The sequence below is a fragment of the Pseudorca crassidens genome, chromosome 3 (assembly GCF_039906515.1).
Source record: "Pseudorca crassidens isolate mPseCra1 chromosome 3, mPseCra1.hap1, whole genome shotgun sequence".
Taxonomy (NCBI): Eukaryota; Metazoa; Chordata; class Mammalia; order Artiodactyla; family Delphinidae; genus Pseudorca; species Pseudorca crassidens.
Genome location: NC_090298.1, coordinates 138,148,823 through 138,167,716, shown reverse-complemented (window position 1 = coordinate 138,167,716; position 18,894 = coordinate 138,148,823). Strand labels below are relative to the sequence as shown.

At 50.7% G+C, this 18,894-nt stretch overlaps 1 protein-coding gene across 1 annotated transcript in view; it reads left to right on the top strand.

Annotated features, from left to right (window-relative positions):
* The first annotated feature begins 8,822 nt into the window (after nt 1-8,822).
* The window catches only part of GFPT2 (glutamine-fructose-6-phosphate transaminase 2), a 45,568-nt gene continuing 35,496 nt past the window's right edge, over nt 8,823-18,894 (top strand). The window contains exon 1 of the mRNA XM_067732619.1: nt 8,823-8,969. Coding sequence (XP_067588720.1) covers nt 8,963-8,969 — 7 coding nt within the window. The 5' untranslated portion in view covers nt 8,823-8,962. The remainder of the gene's footprint in view (nt 8,970-18,894) is intronic.

Below are 18,894 nucleotides of genomic sequence, written 5' to 3'. Positions count from 1 at the left end.
AAGCCTTAAGGACAAGGAGCCTTTCCTGCCAGCCTTGGAAGCTCTTGATTTTATTTTTGAAGGGAATGATGAAAATGTTCTCAAATTGATTGTGGTGATGGTTGCACAACTCTGTGCATAAGTTTAAAATCATTGAATTGTATGCTTTACACTAGTGAGTTGCGTGGTGTGTGAATTATATCAATAAAATTATATCTCAATAAAACTTTGCTTCAATATGAAGCAAAACACAATAAGGATTACACACTACATAGCATCTTTGTAGCCCTCTTTTCTACTGAACCACCTAGCCTGTACATACCTGTGCTGCCGTTTCATGGTGGATACTTTCCACTCTTCATGTAACCAGTCCCCTGTCTATATATATTGCCAAATTTTTCTCTAGAAAGTTGTATTCATTGACACTTTCTCAGGCAGTGTGTGAGAGTGCCTGCTGTCTTCATCTTATGGAAGAAGAGATTGCCTTACTCAATACCACACCATGAGGCTGCAGAAAGCTAGGGCTTATAGCTAGCCAGCCCAACTCTGGGGCCAGTGTCTTCTCTGCTGTCACAGCTGCCTCTGGCTTGCACTGGCATCTCCATTCCCTCCTGGTCTCCACATCTCCTGCCTGCTCCAGACCCTGGGGTGCTGCTTTTCCAGTAGCATGTGGTCCCCACACAGCCTACTCTGTCTGCTCTGAGCCAGGCGGGAGACAGACATCCAAAGGAGCAGTTACGCAGGGCCCGGCAGGGTGTAAAAACACTTGCTGTTTTCAGACCATCCCAAGTGGTGGAGGCAAAGGTGTGGGGGAGATTTTGTATGTTTTATGGATTACAAATTTAAAAGTCTTAGAGATGTATAACACAAAGGCACTGTGTAGACATTGTTAGTATACTGATTTGAATCAACAAGTTATAAAAAAACATTTTTGAGACAATCAAGGAATATTGACTGCATTCCAACAAACATCAATGTTGAAAATAAGTAAGTATCTGATAATATTAAGGTATTGCTGTTAATTTTGCTTGGTGTAATAATGGAACTGAAGTCATAGAGTTTTTATTTGTAAATACACATAACGAATTATAAACAAATCAAATCATATCAGTACTTGTTCCAGCAGAACAAAAGCTGAAGGGATAGGTGAGACAAGGTCAGCTACATGTTGGTAATTCTTGACTCTGAGTGATAAGTACTTGGGGATTCATTAGACTATTTTTGAAATTTTTCATAATGAAAATATGTGTATAATATGTGTTCATATCTGCTAAGATCAAAAAGATTTTCTAAATATAGTATTGTTAAGGAAAGGAAGTTAAAAACTGCACAATCTGGTTTCCATTTGCAGGAAAAGGAAGAGCATTTTTTGAGATGGGTTATTTCAGAACATATGTAAGACATTGCCATGCCAGCAAAATGGGGAGCCCTGCTTTATTGTCCCGTTTGTCTTGTCTCTGAAGGAGGTGTTTTCACCAGTAGAGGCATCAAGTTCTTTCTTTGTGTCAGCTCAGACTGCATAGAGTAAATCTCTGTCCCTAGCAACAGAGCCACTTCACTAATGCAAAGGTGGAGAACAGACACCCAGCCAGGGCTCCTGCATTCTCTGGCAGCTGGTTTCCTGGAGCACCGTAAGGTGTTAGACCCCCAGCTCCCCATATTGCACAGAAAGTCAAAGTTTCGGTAACAGTTGGCTCACAGGTTATATAAATAGGTGGTGGTGCTACCTGCATCCTGTGAGAACCCTCAGTGCATTTCACAAAGATCAGTACTTGGAGGACAGAAGGACCTGCCCCCACAGTGTACTGCACGGGAAGGTAGTGAATGCCTATTCAGTGAATGAGCAGGCTGCCTGGAACCCTCCAAGCAGGGGCCAAGGAGAGGGCACACAGGGCAGTAGTCCTTGTGGGCAAGGGTCAACCTCACCAGCTAAGGCAGGACCCCTACCCAAGCAAGGACAACGTGCCTAAGAAGTCCAGGCATGCACAACTTCAGGCAGAACTGGGTCCACGTGCACAGATCTGTTTTCCTCTATTTTATTTCCAATCCTGGATTTTCCCCACCGGGGTCAATCTGGTTACAAATGACATTCCAGCCTTACATTCTAATACCTTAGTAAATTCACCGGAAACAAAGTCCCTCTTTTCTGATGGGTCCAGCAAAACTCCGCCAGTATGACACTCACTGGTTCTCATAGACCTGATTTAGGCCCCTTGTCCAGCCCAGACCCACCCCTGTGTTCAGAATATGGTGTCCTCATTATCCAGACCTGGGTCATGTGCTTACCCCGGGAGCCAGGCAGCAAGCCAGCCCTTGTGATCCAAAAGGCTGAGAGTAGAGAAGGGGTAATTCCACAGAGGAATCCAGGGTGTTGTCCCCAAAGGGGAGGGAAACAGGCCCAGATGTCTCCTCTGCCCATCGGTTACTCCAGAAGGCACCTTTGTCTGCCTACCTAGTGAACACCCAGACAGTCCCTCCCTGAAGCCTCCTTCCTGCGCCAGCAGGGTCTGGGAAGGTCTCACATCCCACTGCCTCAACAAACATGTAAATGAGGACACACATGGGTCAGGAGTAGCTCCAGTAATGCCCTGGGGTCCGGTCCCCTGCCTGGTGGGATTGGACTGACCCTTATGTAGGATGCCCTCCATCGCCCTGCAGGGTGGCCCACCCAGAAGCACCCCCTCTCCACTGATGGAGAGGGAAACCATCAATGAAACTTTCCATGGAGAGTCCTGGACCCCGCACCTGGGAAGTCCTGGACCCCGCACCTCCACCTTCCGTCCTTTCTCGGGGCTCTAAGAATCACAGCCAAATGCCGCTGCTAGACTGAACGACACTAACCCTTGGTGAGCCCCCTTCTTCACTCCCCCACCCCCACCTGGGAAGCTGTAGGATATCAGCAGTGTGAAGGAGTTATCTGGCCCGCCTGCCTTTGGGGCCAGGCAGGAAACCCAGGCAGGTAGGACAGGCAGCACCAGCCTAGGAGGAGAGACAGGGAGAATGTGGGGGTCAACCTCTTCTCAGGACACTGCCACACTCAGTGATGGGCAACTGATCCTCAGCGTGGGGCCCGGATGGCCAGCTCTTCTAATTGGTCACAAGAAACTGGAAATCCAGGGCACAGCCTGGGCCCGTTTTAATCTCGGTTTAGTAGAGGGGAAAGCAAGGAGACAAGAATGCATATCAGAGTCTCTGCAGGGATCGGTGGCAGCTAGAGTGACCAACTGTCACAGTTTACCCAGAATTGAGGGGTTCCCAGAACGTGGCAACGTCAGTGCTAAAACCACAACAGTCCCAGGCAAACTCAAACAGCCCAGGTCACCCTGGGTTGTGCCCTTGGACAGAGGGATTCAGAGCATTTCCTGAAGGGAATGTGCAGGGTTAAGGAGACCAGTAGGGCTGGGTCAGCTTCAGGGGGTACTCAGCCCAAGCATAACCACTCTGTCAGGAGCCAGAGAGGGCAGCTATGGGAGAGGCCACCAGACAGAACCTGAGGCCTTGGGGAGAGGATGGCTATCCTGACCGTACCCCCCACCCCAGGCCTCCTGCTCAGTTTCTCCCCCTGGCTAGAGCCAACCAGAAGTCAGAGGGCTTGGGACCCCAGATGAAGGCCAGCTTCCCAGGGCACAGAGCAGGGGGAGGGATGAAGAGTGAATCTGGTGCCTTTTTGTCTCTGAGATGCTTGCCTGAAATAATATACTGCTTGGCGTGGGTTGAGCTCTGGTAGTGCCATGCAGGCGTTACCATCACCAGCTCCTGTGTCTTGGCCAGAGAGCCTCCAAGGCCTGCACTCTGTGGGGTGGACCTGCTGCTCACCCCTCACTGCCATCCCACAGCCAATGCTTGATGCAACCTCAGATTTTTGCTCATCCCGCACAGACCCACACCCTCTCCTGGCCAAGCAGAGCAGAGACCCAGCTTTCTCTGGGTACAATGGCACCAGAGGTACATCGGGTACAAGGCTGGCATCCCTGGTCAAATCCAGTCTTCACAGGACAATCTGAAATTCTTTCTAATCAGAATTCAAGCATCAGCTATGAAACAATTTTTGCAGTAAGGTGTTTTGCCAAAAGCTCGCTTTGGTTTCAATGTTTGTTGGATCTGCTGGCAAAATAACCACTCGTTTCACACAACTGAACAGATTTAATTAATTTTTTAATAGAAGATTATTAATTTATATAACTTCAATATACAGTCATTAGAAGGGGAAAACGTATGAGAGACATAACAGAGTATAAATCACCAGATTGGGCTGACACCTACATCCAGATTCAAACAGCAGCTGGGAAGTCCCGCGTAACAGCAATCTGGAGTCCCAACTGGGAGGGATCCTGGGCGGTGCGTCCACCCCACAGGTGAGACTTCAAATTGCAGTTCTCGGGACTTCCGTTTATAATCCCAGGTCGCAAACTGTTATCATCAGTTTGCGCGCAAAAACGCAGCTTTGATTCAATCATAACAATGCTGTTGGTTTCAACGTGTGAGTCACAAGATTTTCTAGACCTGGGGGGACTGGCCAGGTCCCCAGGGCTCAAGAAGTTCTAAGACCCACTCCCTTTCTTATCGTAAGTGCTGCTTGACTTGTTTATAACAATTGTGTGTGAGCAGGCACGCAGTCCAGGCAGGGTCACAGGTTGGTCAGAGGCCTACTTCTGCCTCTGAAGCCTGAACAAGACTACTTTACTAGTTTTCCCAACATAGGGCCATGTTGTTGTTTAAATAATGACTATATATGCAAAAAAAAAGAGCGTTTGTAGTGGGGGCAGGGGGAGGTGGCATAAAACGTTGACAGTGATCAACCCTTAAAAATTTTTTTATTCTGTATTTCCTAAAATGGATATGTATTTCTTCCAAAGAATGAAGTTATAAAGATTTATAATTAGCCCTATTTTTTAAGAAATTAACTTACAATTATAAAAGAATACACAAGTTCAGCCTTGTGGCAGACCTCCTCCTCAGTACCTGCAGGAGAGAGAAGGTGAAAAAAGTTCTCCAAGGAACTCCTCAGGAAGGTCACCTCTGTGCAGCCCCAGCCTGTGCTGAAAGGGTGGTCTTCTCTTGCCTCAGACCTGGGGTGAGGTGGGGGTGGAGTGGAACCATCTGGCAGCCAAAACTTGAGCTGCACAACCCTCCCTCTTTCCCATGCCCTAGCCAAGCTTGAGGCCTTCCTCCCCCAGGCCCTCCCTCTGTGGAAGGATTTCTGCCTCACTTTCCCACCCAGCTCACCATTTTTGGCTGTCCTTGAACCCTGGCCCTTGGCCAGTCTCTCAGACTCTCCCTAGCCATGGGCTTTTTGTACCCCACTCATCCCCCATCCACCTACCCCAGCTCCCAGGAGGGAGGGGGTGGAGGGCTGGAGGGTGGCTTCCTGCCCCACAACCAGGTCTGGTCTCACGCTCTGCTGCTCCTTGTTCTCCCCATCTCAAGTCTGAGCCGAGGCCCAGCTGTCCTGAGTCAGGGTACTCCATCTAGGTATGACATCTAAGGTCTGGCCCAGGCTCCCTGAACCTCATCTGCTGTGGGGACCACTCAAGGTGCCCTTAGAATCTTGTGCCTGCCCCCAGATGCAGTGATCCAATACAGGGCTCCCAGATGCAAGCACCAGTACCCTGCATCCCCAGCTCCCTGGACCCTCCCGAGGCTTGGGAAGCACTGTATTCCACAGCTCTGGGCAGGGCTGGGTCTCTGGACAAAAGGAGTCAATATCGAGGTCTGCCTGGCATTTCTGCTCCCAGAGGGGTACAAAGAGATAAGGAAGAACAGGTCATCATCGCAGGTTGCCCAGTGGCCACAGCCCAGCTGGGGCAGTTGGAAACGGGGGGCAAGGCCCCTGATGGGAGTCCTTGGGAGCTAGTAACAGCCCAGCCAGAACTCCTGCAGGAGTTAGAGAGTGGCCTTCACCATACCACGACCCTGTAACACTCCCTATGCCCCAGCAGAAATGTCAAAGGGAAAACAGCTGAACAGGGCTTATATCAGCCTTCAGGAGATAGCAGGCACCTTCTTTGTCTTCCAGAACAGCCATGGGACTCAGCTGTACTGTGTATGGGGTGCAGGAGAGCAGATCTTTGGGTTGTTTGGGAGAAACTAGATCAATGAGCAAATCTTCTGACTATAAAAGTTGGCTTGAGGTTGGAAAAAATGTGCAGGTGAAGAAGCCATGTCTGTGGCTGCAGTTTGCAATCCCAGTGTGAGGTCCCACCCTGCTGGCCAGAGGGGTCAAGGTCACTCCTAACAAGTGGGGTCAGAGCTAGCCAGGGTGATCAGTCTGGGCACTAGACACCTAGCACCCACTGGGAGTAAGCTCAGAGCCCTGCTCCACCACGCCCTGTGGGCTTCTGGCTCCAGCTCCTCAGGCTCACCCTTCTGGAAGCACAGGTATGGGGCCAGGCTGGGGAAGGTGTCTATGCATGGTCCCACATCCTCCCTCCTCTGAGAGGGACCAAGCCTTGGTCTCCAGATCCAGACCAGCCCCCCACTTCCTGGCTTTGTGACTTTGATCAGATTGCTTAATTTCATCAAACCTCAGGGGACTCCTGGGCTGCAACCAGACAGGTCCCAGACACAAGGCGAGAGCAGGAAGGGGCTCCAGCCAGCAAGACCTTATGGGCTGGGGCCACCAGCTGCCTAATTGCTCCCCTGGGCCTCAGATCCCAGTTCCGACAGGTTGAAGGAATCAGGACTCTACTTGGTTGCAAATGATAGAAGTCACTTCAGAGTGCCTCAAGTGAAGATGGTAATTTACTGAGCTCTGATACTGAGAAGCCTAGCGATAGACCCTGGCTTCAGGCCCGGGTGAACCCAGGGCTCCAAAAATGTTTATCTTTCTCCATTTTAGGCATTTGCTTTGCTCTGGATTCTTCACTCTCAGGCAGCCTCTCCCCACCCAACCCCAAAGGTGACAAGAAGGTCCCCGGCATCACCACTCTACCCTCTAGCCAGCTGTGCCACTGGGCAAGGGACAAGCTCATCTTTTCTGCTGATTTTCCCATGTCCATAAGCAGATTGACAAGGGCCCAGCATGGGCCACACACTAATCCCTGAACCAATGCCAGGGCCAGGGGTATCTAGTGGTTATGTAGCCAGGCCCAGGCCACTGTCCTCCCAAAGGTCTCTCAGGGGCTGGTCCCCAAGGCAGGGCAGCAGTTGCAGATACCTCCACAGGGGTCCTAGCATTCATGCTCCTCTGCACCAGAGAGCTGTGAATCCCCGAGGAGGATAGGGGGCAGATGTGGACCCTGCTAGGACCTCAGGGTTCCTGCTGTCTTGGTGCTAGAAGAGGGCCTAAGAATATCATCCTATCCCCACCACAGTTACAGAAGGTAGAGGCCCTGGGGCAGAACAGCCTGATCTCCCAACTCAAGCTCTAGCCCTCAGCCATGGGACCTTTGCACATACCAGTACCCTTTTCAAGTCTGTTAACTTCCTCTGGCAACTGCCCTAACTCTATACTGACCTGCACCAGCCCCACCCTCAGGCCCAGCCAAGTTCCAGGCAGCCTGGAACCCTCCCCATCAGCCAGGTCTGTCCCTCCTCCCTATATCCCACTTGGAACCATCCGGCTCTCTGTGACACTAGACTAAGTGTCTGCTGCCCACCACTTTTTAAGTGCCACGAGGGCCCAAGCTGGATCTATTTTCACTCACCATTAGGTCCCTAGTACCAGGACAGGCATGAAGCCGGCTGCTTAGGAAAGAGGGAACGAGTGAGTGAAAGTTGACAGTGCACTGTGGAGGTTGAGAAGCAAATGCGGCAGCTCCTGAACCAGCTCTGCTGTTTCCTAGCAGGATTACTCAACCAACCTGCTCCTTACTGTCGCTGAGCCTCAGTTTCCTCGAAGGTCCAATGTGTGCAATAAATGCCTACTCCTGCCAGGGCCTGCAGAGCCTTGTGAAGCTAGAGACGGATTACATTAGGAAAAATGCTCTAGAGAAGACGTAAAAAGCTTCGTTTTTTCTCTAACACAACTGAAGAGTATCTGTTTAGAATTTCAGGACTTTTTTTTTTTTAAGTAAAATAAAAAACACCAGATGGCTTCGAAGTACGCAAATGTTGGGCCAGTTCTCGTGACCTTCCTCGTGAGACCCAGCCCAAAGTACAGGGGGAAGGGGAGGGGGCAGCCGGCATCCAGGCGGGGGAACGCAGGCCTCTGTGACTCACGGCGGGGCCAGATTAGGGCTCCTGAGATTAGGCCGGCGGAGCGCAGGCCAGCTGCGCGGAGAAGTCAACCAGCGCCCCTCTGGGAGGAGGCGGCTTCCTGGGTTCCCCCAGCTTTGCTCAAAACTTGGGGAATCCCGGCCTCCGACTTCCGGCTCTGCAATAAATCCCAGGTTCGAGTTCTGACACCGCCTCGGCTGCCCAATTTTGGCAAAGTCCCTTTCCATCTCTGGGCCTACCTTGTGCTGCGTCTCTGGTGCCCTGAGAGGAGTCTGGCACACAGAGGGGTGCACACCCGGAACACGTGTTATTATGCCCGACATTGTACTCTGTGACTTACACAGACTGCCTTAAACAACATTACGACCCGGGAGGTAGGTTCCATTGTTATCCCTATTCTACAGACAGGAAGGCTGAAGCGCAGAGCGATTCAGTCCCCTGCCCAAGGTCCCACGTCTACTCACTGGTTGAGTCTGGGTCTGAACTCAGGAAGCGTGCTGCCCCCACCGGCCCGTTTCCAGAATCTAACGCCGGACGCCCACGTGCTACAGCCGGGACTTGCGCCTGGGAGCCGCCCCTAGCCCGCTGCCCAGACTCCTTGGGGCCAAGTGCCCGCCGTTGTCACGACAACCGGGGGCCAATGGGAAGCGGGCAGGCGGGAGGAGGCCACGCCTCGACCCCGCCCCTGGAGGAGGGCTATGAGCTATAAGGGCCAGAGGCCGAGCGGCGGGAGCTAGAGTCCAGGAGCGCGAGGTGCGCACGGGGCTGTGCAGTGTCAGCTGAGAGTAGAGGCCCAGAGCTGGGAAGGGTGTGAGGAGCGGCCAAGATGTGTGGTGAGTGCAGCGCCCACCTGCGGCCCCCTCCGTGGCGGCCGCGGGTTCCGGCGCCCCGGCCTCTCAGAGCCTGGGCCCAAGAGCCGGGCCCTGGGGACTGGAGACGGCGCGAGATGGGGGCGTCGATTTGCCCTGGTCCCCGACAGAGGGACTTTCACGGGCTGGGCCTGCTTCCCCTTGCCCCGGCCGCCGAGTCGGTGTCCCAAGGAGGGGTGAAGGGGAGGGTGCTCAACCCCGTTCTCGAACCCACAGAGGGGAGGGAGTTGGTCCTGTCCTAGGCCTGGACCCTCGAAACACAGAGGTGTGTCCGCACCCCATGTCCAGTGAGGAAAGCGCCCCCAAGTCGCCCACAAGGCGGCCAGGCGCAAGCTAGCGCGCATCCCGGGCGCGGGGTGCCCAACGCGGCTCTTAGCCCATCGTGAACACCGATGAGAGGCGACCACACCTGCACCGTCCCCGTGGTGTCGAGAGCAGCCCCTCGTGCGCTCGGGAAGGGCCTGTGCGTCCTCTTCGCGTCCCAAAATGAACTAATTGTCCCTAGAAGGGTTGATTCCGGATTGCCGCCTCTTCGCTGGAAAGAGCTCTCGGCGAGGCGCGGGGAAGAAGCAGCACCTACCGCCGAGCTTCGGGCGGAATCTGGGAGAGGGAGCCCTGGACTGGGAGCGGGGTCGGGCCCCGGCGTCTCGAATACCGCGGTGACTGGGCGCGGTCCCTCAAGGCTGCGGGACGGTGGGGAGGGCGGCCCGGCCTTGCGCGCACATCTGCAATTCCTTACTCCTTGCTGGACCGCCTCCGCTGGCTTGGGGAGAGGGCCGAGAACTTCTGCTGGGACAAAAGGTCACTGTGCATTTTTTTTTTTTTTTTTTCCTTGAGTGGGATTCAGTTTCCCATTACAGCCTCCTGTGGCTGGAGGACCTGGTGGAACTTTTGAAGCCATGAAAGGCCTCTGTCTGACCGTGCTCAGGGCTGCTGGGGTCGGGTGTGCCAGCAGTGAGCCGTGGGCCAAGGTCTGTACAGGCCTTGTTTCTGAGGCCAGGCGCTCCTGAAAAAGTGAAAAAGGACAGACTGACCAAGGAGCAGGCAGCTGACTTTTGGGGTGCAGCCTTCCCCAGGCCAAGCAGACATCAATTTAAATTCCTGAACCCTCAGCAAAAATGTCAGTACTCCTGAGTGTCATTGGTAATGTACATATAGGGCTGCCGGTAGGCATTCCTGGGGAGAGAGATAAGGCAAAGGTGGCAATTTTGCCAAGAAGCTTTGGGTTCCAAACTCCTTAGTGTGGCATTCAAGGCCCTTGGCCACCTGGTGGTCTTAGAGCCAGACTGGTGCACCAAGACCCTCCCACTGGGTCTGCCCCTCCAGCATGAGCAGCTTCCCTCCTTCCTCCTCTCAGATGCCCTCCGCCCCTACCACCACCCTAGCCATCCTGCTTCCTATGTATACCCACCTTTCTCTGTTGTCCTTCTGAGCCTGGGGGCGCTCAGACTCTCAATTCTGAGTTTGTTCCGCTTTCTTAAAGGGCTGCTGTGTTTTTGGCCCCTAGGGAAAGGATGAGCTTTGGTTTGTAACTACCTGTGTCCTCCCAACAGGGCTCCCTGCTGGCACACCCCACCCTCCAGTCCTCAGTGAAGTCTGGGAGTCTTGTGGAATTCCTGCATGGGAAAGTTATTTCCTTTTCAAGTAGCCAAGAGAAAGTCTCAGCTGGGTGCTAATGTGCCTTTAACATCCTTCTGACACTTGCTGGAGCACCCCTTGCACGGAGGAAGCTGTCCTGGGCTCAGAGCTCAGAGCAGCAGATGGCTAAAATTGAACCCATTGGTGTAGTTTGTTTGTGGGTTTTTTTTTTTTTTTTGGATTATGATCTGTGTATATATGGCAAGTGATACTAGTTTTCCTTTATGTTTGTTTTCTTTTGCAATGAATTTATTTAAGTTTTAAAAACTTTGGTCAGTTTTATAGAAAAATATTAAAGAAATGATTGTGCTTTTGGTACAAGGATAGTACAAAAATTGTGAAGGTGCTCCTGGAATAAACCACTTACCTCTTCACTTTACATTTGGGGAAATTGAGGCCCAGAGAGGTCTGTGCATACCTTTGTCTGAGCAGTTGTTTTAGGTCTTTTCTCTGGACTGGCTGTAGCCCTGCTGGGCTTGAAGCCACCTCAGAGCTCAGATCTCTGGGGCTGGTTCCGCAGTGGTCAGCAGGGGTTGAGCTAAAGGCCTTTCCTTATCAGTTCCTGATGACCGGGCTCACAGTGCCTCCTGCTCTCCCTTGTCTTTGCTGCTTCTCCCACAGGAAGCTGGACCCAGTTCTAGTTGATCCTCCACACACTAAGCAGATCACCCTCAAAGTTTTAATGAACTGAGAGTTTATCTGAAGCAACACATAGGTACTCATGGGTGGTTTTGTTGACATCTGGGAATTGCTGGCATTTTGCTGACTTTCTGCTGATGAAAATGTTACTATATTCCCTCTCCCTCCCTACTTTCCCCACTCTAGAGAATAACTGCTCCTGGAGAGGCCCTGTTTTCCAGGCCCTGGGGCTCTGTGGGCATGGTCCTCCCCTCAGAGAAGGGGCAGGTAGTTGGAGGGGCAGTCCAGAGGCTGACCAGGGATAGAGTAACTCATGAGGTAAATGTTGCCATAGAGGGAAGACCTAGGGCACGAGCTGCAGCCTGGCAGCCCCATATCAAACCGGCAGCCAGACACCTTTCTGTTTGGTGCACAGAATTTAAACTTTTTTTTTTTTTTAAATTATTGTAGTTACCAAATAACACAATTGGGAGATTTCACATTAAATAGGTAGGATTTTGACTTCTCTTGAAAAAATCGAAGATGAGCAACTCTGAGTCCATGTTTCTGAATAGTTTACAGTGATCCCTGGGATGACAGGTGCAAGCTCCCCATTTCTCCCACCCTGACCCAGCTGCCCCACTCACTGATGGTACCTGATGGCCCCCATGCAGTCTGAGGTTGGGACCCCAGCACAGTGGAAGCAGAGACACTGACTTTCCCCAGAAGAGAGAGAGGGACCTGGGACAGTGTCACAGGCCTGATTTCAAGTATGAGCTCTACAGAGAGAAGAGGGTGATAGGTGTGCCAGGCTGAGGGCACAGCATATGGAAGGGCATGGCGGCATGTGTGCTTGGGGATGTGACAAAAAGGATTGCATGTCCCGTCTATGAATTCTTAAATCTTCCCTGTCCTTCATTACTACACTTAGTCATCTATGAGGCGGGAAAAAAAGACTTGAAGAAGAAAAAATTCTTAGTTTTTGCTAGAAGGTAAAGCCCTTGCCTTGAATTCATCATCTTTTGTATTAGCTCCTCTGACTGCTGTAACAAATTGCCACGAACTTGCTGATTTAAAACAACATAAATCTATTTTCTCACAGTTCTGAAGACTAGTTGTCCAACAATCAGTTTTACTGGGCCAAAATGGAGGTGCCAACAGGGCCCCACTTCCTCCAGAAGCTCTAGGGGAGAATCTGTTCCTTGACTCTTCCAGCTTCTGGTGGTTGCTGGCATTCTTTGGCTTGTGGCTACTCATTCCAGTCTCCTCTTCCATGGTAACATCACTTTCTCCTCTTCCATATTAAATCTCCTTCTGCTTCCCTTTTATAAGGACACTTGTGATTTCATTTAGGGCCCATCTGTATAATTTAGAATAATCTCCCATATCAAGATCCTTAACTTAATCACATCTATAAAGACGCTTTTCCATTTACAGATAGATTCTAGGAGTTAAGACCTAATATTTTTGAGGACGATTATTCATCCTGCTACAGTTGGGTTCTTGCTTTCAGATGCCTTCTGCAAGAATAGTCCAGTGTTGCCAATCCCAGATGGCTACAAGAATGTTGACCAGAGGGCTACCAGCATCTGCACCACACACACCCAACTCCTCTGGTCCCAGTCAGAAGGTGAATGTAGGCATCAGTTAAATACCCCTTCCTTCACTGGCATCATGCCACACACCCAGATGGACCAAATAGTGTTCATACTTTCTCTAAAAGTCAGTTCCCATGTCATATAAATATCTTGCATCTTGCTTTCCATGTGTGTACGTGATACCCTTCCCACTCATCTCTTCTCTGCAAGAAACAGGCATGGTTTTATTCCCCAGAATCAAGAGGGGCCAGGACACACACCCGCACCCACACACAGTGTGTTTACTGCACAGCAGTCTTTCAGGAGAACTTGTCAAATGCTTACGGGGACTCGCTTGCCTCTCGTCTTAGGTGAGGGAACAGCAATCCAGGGAGATTACTTGGCTCGGGAAAGCTCATCCTTTTGTCCCAAACTTCTTTTGGCTCTCAGAACCCTGTCATATTTGACACTCCCTTCCTCCTTATAACAGTTCAGTTCATGGATGGATGCCTCAGAAGAGACTGGACTGGAGTTGATGGGGCACAGACTCTGGGGTCAGGACGCCTAGCTTGTTGCCTCTCCAAGCCATAGGAGCCTTGAGAAACAGAGCCCCCTACACAGTAGTGTGCAGATAAATGTTTAACAACCGGCTCTTTGGTTTGCCAGTTTCTATGGTGTGAATACTCTCACCGTGGCTAATTTCAGGTCACCAGCATGAGGTCCTTGAGCATGGAGTTGGGAAGAGATGCACACAGTTGGCTCTTCGGAGCCAGTCTTAGCAGCTCTTTAACACCCCTGCCCCTACTTATGGGACTTTTATGGCACTCTCTGGAGGGCTGCAGAGAGGCCAGCTGGGCGGCCAGCCAGGCAGGGGCTCAGCATGGCCTCCACCCTCCTCCACATCCTCCTTCTCCCCCCGCCGCATCATCATGCCATTTCCCCATCAGTCTTATTCATCAGGGGTTTCCCGAGTTCTGAGAAACCTTCTGGACACTTTGTGATATAAGATTAGTAAATAGTGCTTTTAAATTGAGGAGTTATTTTTATATTTAGCAAAATTTGCTTATAAAGGAGTAGTAACTTGAGGTTACAAACACTCTTGGGAGAACGTTCTGAAGATTCATTAGGTGCAAAGCCAAGTAATTTAATCTAGTCATCTGCCTCTTTTTAATTTTCAAAGGAAATATTTCACTGGAAAAAAAAAGTCTGGCTTTTTCATAGCTGAATTTGGCAGTTTGAACTTCTTTTTTTTTTCTTGAAAGTTTTTTTTAAGTACAATTAAGAGTATTTGTATGTTGCTTCCCCTTTGTTTTGGTGAAGCCCTAACGGGACAGGGACACCAGGAATTTTCTATTAAAAAGAAAAATGCCTTGCCCACATTTACTGCAGGAAGCAGAGTCCCCTGTTATCTCAGGGATTAGAGTGTTGTGGTAACTTGAACCCTTGGAGTCCCAAGGAGGCCTGAAACAGGGTAAGGCTGTCCCCAGAAGAGCCAACCCCCTCCTGACCCTGAGCCAGGCCTGGGGACTCCTCTGCCTTTGTGAGAGGACCCAGCTGAGCGATCTCCACCTTTACTCTTACTTCTGTGAGGAAGCAGCAGAAATTGTCCTTCCCACTTCATGAATAAAGTGGCCTTCCCCAGTCTGCACAAGGGAGGCCTGGACATCCAGAGAGGCCACAGCCTCCTTTTGCAGCCCTTGCTCCTGGCCCAGTGGCCTCCCTTTCCTCGGGGCCTCACCTGGAAGGGTATACTGCCCGCCTCCCCTGGCATACCACACACACACTCAGGAATTTTATGAGGCATAAATCCAACTGGCCATGTTTTCCAATTTGGGACTTAGAATATTACCTAATCTCTAGTAGACTCACGGACTAAGGAGGTCAACCTCTTCAATTCTGAGAAGCATTGGATGGTGGTGGAAAGAGTGACCTTGGTCTGGAGAGGGTCCCATCCTGGCTGGGTGGTGACATAGCTCCAGTGGAGTGAGCCTTACTCTGTATGAGGTACAGGTGGTATCTCTGCCTGGGACTGTTCACCCTCAGTCACAGTGAGGGCAATGTCTTTCATTGGGAAGCTGATTCTTGGAAAGATGGAGAAGTTTTCCAAAACGATAGCCACAGAATCATAATGTGGACCCTAGCCCACCCACTGTAAACTTAGACCTTCTTCCCTCATCCTCTAGGCCCCAAACAATCCCTCCCCCCATCCAATACCCCGAGCACCCCAGGGGTTGTAGAGAAGGTTCCAGGAGTTCAGTGATCCTAGTTCTGGCTGGGAATCCAGAAACATTGCCCCTCCATCTTGTCATTGTCATTATCTGTCACTTGAAGGTCGAAGCTCCCCTACCTGCATGGATGGACCTCTGTGGTGCATTTGGTCCTGAGTTCCTACATGATCTCTCAAGCCATATTTGGAGGGAACATTAGAATTCCCAGACCCCCCCAAGGTGGGCTGGGTTAAGGAGCCACAGTCCCTTCTTAAAGGGCTCGTGTCCATCCTGCATCACATCTACAGTCTCTTCTGGAGTCCCTCTGAATTTATCTGGATTTTTCTACCTTTGGAACCTTTTCTCACTCACTTTTCCCATCAGTTTTAAGAGTGGGACCCTGAAAAGCTGTTTCGAAGCTCTGGATGCTAGGATGGCAGTGTAGGCAAGGGGTATACACTGAGCTGCAGTGGTTGGGCCAAGGCAGCCTCTGCCCTAGGGCTGGGCATCTCTCCAACCAGCTTGGAGGTATTTCGCCATCCCTCTTGGTCAAGGGAAGTGTGTAGTGGGAGCCAGCCTTGCTGTGGTTGCCTCTGCCCTGTGAGGAGGGGCCTAGATGGGAAGAGAAAGGTGGAGTTAGAAGCAGGAATGTCCCGGGGAAGGAGTGACCTCCCAGGGGTCAGGGAAGGGTGTATCAACATGGCCTGGACCTCACCAGGGGAGCTCTGAGTGTGTCCATCAGAGGCCAGATGGGCATCTCCCCACGGGCCAGGCCCCCTCTGCAAGCTATTTCTCATCCCTTGGAGTAGGATTCTAAGACAGGTCTTATGCTAATTTGGGGGGCAGCAGTGATGAGCCCCCTGCAATCAGGTGGACCTGGTTGTGATTTACTCAACTCTTTGGACCTGGAGCCAGAGATGCCCTGTCTGTCCATGGGAACCACAGCCTGGATATAGGCATTGTGAGGATTAGACAAGATGAAGTTATGAAAGTATTGGCACATGGAAAGACTTCATGAGTGGTGATAGTGGTGGTTGTGATTTACTTTGCAATCCCACCCAGTGGAGTTCCGGGATCCTTCCCCAGGACCTGGTTCATTTATCTAGAAGACTCTCCACTCTATTCCTAGGGTCCTCACAGTGCATGATGGTTGGGGGTGGGTAATGCTGGGGCATATATGCCTTTGTGCTTGAGTGTCTTAGGGTTACCTTTAGAGCAGTGCCTCACTGCCCTGGTGAAAGGAGCTAACACTCAGGGACACCAGACTCAGCACTACCCACCTCTCTTGCCTTTCTGTCCCTCGTGCTTACACTTGGGGGTTCTCTCTGCTTGTCCGTGGTTGAGGGTGGCTGTCTCCAGCCCAGCTCAAAGGTCACCTTCTCTGATCAATGCCCCCCACCAAATCCATTCATTTATTCATGTATTCATTCATTCAAAAAGTAGTTACTGAGCACCTCAAATGTACCACGCTCTGTGCTGGGTTCTGGGAATATAGCAAGGAATAAGACAGATAAACAAGACACGTGTGGTCTCCATCCTCATGAAGGTTACAATCCAGTGGGGAGTCAGACAACAGACAAGAAGGGAAGTGCTATATAGGAAATAAACAGGGCCATGTAACTTTTTAAAAATCGGGAGAGGAGAAGGCCTGTGGGTGAGCTGTCGGCCACCTTTGCAGAGAGCCGGTCCAGGAGCCTTCTGCCCCTTTCCCACCTCTCAGCTCTCAGCCTCTCTGCCTGCAAGTCTCCTGAGGGGTCGGGTGGTCCCTGTGCATCATGTCCTCTCATGACTCGCCTTGCAAGGCCCCCTGACTGGTCTATCTTGGCACTTCACAGCACGCAGCACAGTGATGAAGCCCCTGTGGGCCAGAGAAATGTTTATGGGATGATTTACATCTTAATCAATCTGTAACCAGATCACACATTTGGTTTAATCATCATTTCCCCAAGTAGAAAGCCAAAAATAAATACCAGTAAACTGGTACTGTTTTCCTTGTGGTTTTATTTAATGATAATTTCTCAAGGGCTTCCTCTGTGCTGTATACATACCTGCATTTGTGCTGCATGCTCCCCAGGAGGAGGAAGCTCTTTGCCTGCTCCATTTTCACAGATACAGACACTTACTATGCAGCAGGCACTGTTCCTCTTGCTTTACAAAGACTCCCATGAATTCTCACAACAACCCTAGGAAGTAGTGCTGCCATCACCACGCTCCACTGGGAGTTCAGTGACTTGCTCCAGGCCACGCAGAAGCAAGGAGTGGGCTGGGATTTGAAATGGATATTTGGCGAAGGTGGTAGGCCATAGCTGCCACCCTCTGTGCTTCTTGCTGTTACAGACTAGTAAGCAGGCGAGGGAGGAGGAACCCAGGCGGGGTGACCCTGACCCTGTCTTTTTACGCACTGGACCGTGTGCTCAGACTGCTTTCTGCCTTCTCATGGCTGTTGTCCCTCCAGGTGAGCAGAGCTGGGGAGCCACGGTGAAGTTGATTGGGCTAGCTGACAATCCTGTACCCACCACTCTCTAATTCATAGAGCGGTACATGGTAACATACTACATACAGGCACATGGCAAAATATCCTGACTGTACAAAAGGGACACATGCAGTGGGAGAGGAGTTTCTGCCTTCTGTCCAGCACGCTCGTCAGTGGCAACCACTGCTCCTTGGGTCTTCCAGGAACACGCTATGTGTCTCCCTGCCCCACCTTGGGTAATTTACAGATGTTCTGCAGGCCACTTTTTTCCCTTGACACATCTTGGAGATGTAGCCTGTTTTCCAAGAGAACACACAGCTTCACCTTGTTCTCTGTATAGGGCTGCCTGCATGTGGCCCTACAGTGGCCACGTGTGGCCGTGCCACCACTTACCTGGGCCCTGCCAGGCATCAGGCTGTCCCCAGTCTTCAACTATCACAGACAGCGCTGAGCAACTATCCTAATGCATGCACAGTTGAATCTCTGCACAGATATCTGTTGGAGACATTCCTAGAAGTGCAGAAGCTTTGTGCAACAGATGTGTACATTTTAATTTGAGAGATTGCCAAATTGCCTTCCAAAGAGAGTGTACAAATTTAAACTCTCACTTGTTGTCAAACTGGTGGATCTTTACTGATTTCATAGGTAAAAAATGGATTCTCACTGCAGCTTTTATTGCAGATGAATGGGATTCCAGAAGGGAATTCTGATATGAATAGCAAACAAAATTCCTGGGAAAGCAGCTTTATTCTATTCCATTATTTTTTTAAATAATAAGAGCACAGTATAGGTGCTGCTTTATTCACTTTCATGTGGTGGTGTGCAGGGAGAATCCAGCCAAGAGAGAGGAGAGAGACAGTGCTTAAAAGAATTTACTGAAAAGAGGTTGGTATGCAAGAGATTTCATGTTAAAAATTAGATTTATGCCTTCTTGCACAAAGACCTTGAAAACCACTTCTTGGCAGCCCCTCTCACCACAGTAATCAACCAAACGGTGCTTGAGTGGCTGCCAAGCCTCCCAGCTGGGTGTGGACACAGCTGGTGGTCCTGATGGCAAGGACCCTTTAGCCGTTCCAGCCAGTTCCAGCCCACCAGGGGCTCTGGCAGCAGCACCTCCCACCAAGGGGGCTGTTCTGGGTCTCAGAGCCAGAGAGGCATAAGTGCCTGACGTGAGTTCAGAAGTGAAGTTTGTGTATGGTGTTAGGGAGTGTTCTAATCTCATACTTTTACATGTACCAGTCCAGTTTTCCCAGCACCACTTATTGAAGAGGCTGTCCTTTCTCCACTGTACATTCCTGCCTCCTTTATCAAAGATAAGGTGACCATATGTGCGTGGGTTTATCTCTGGGCTTTCTATCCTGTTCCATTGATCTATA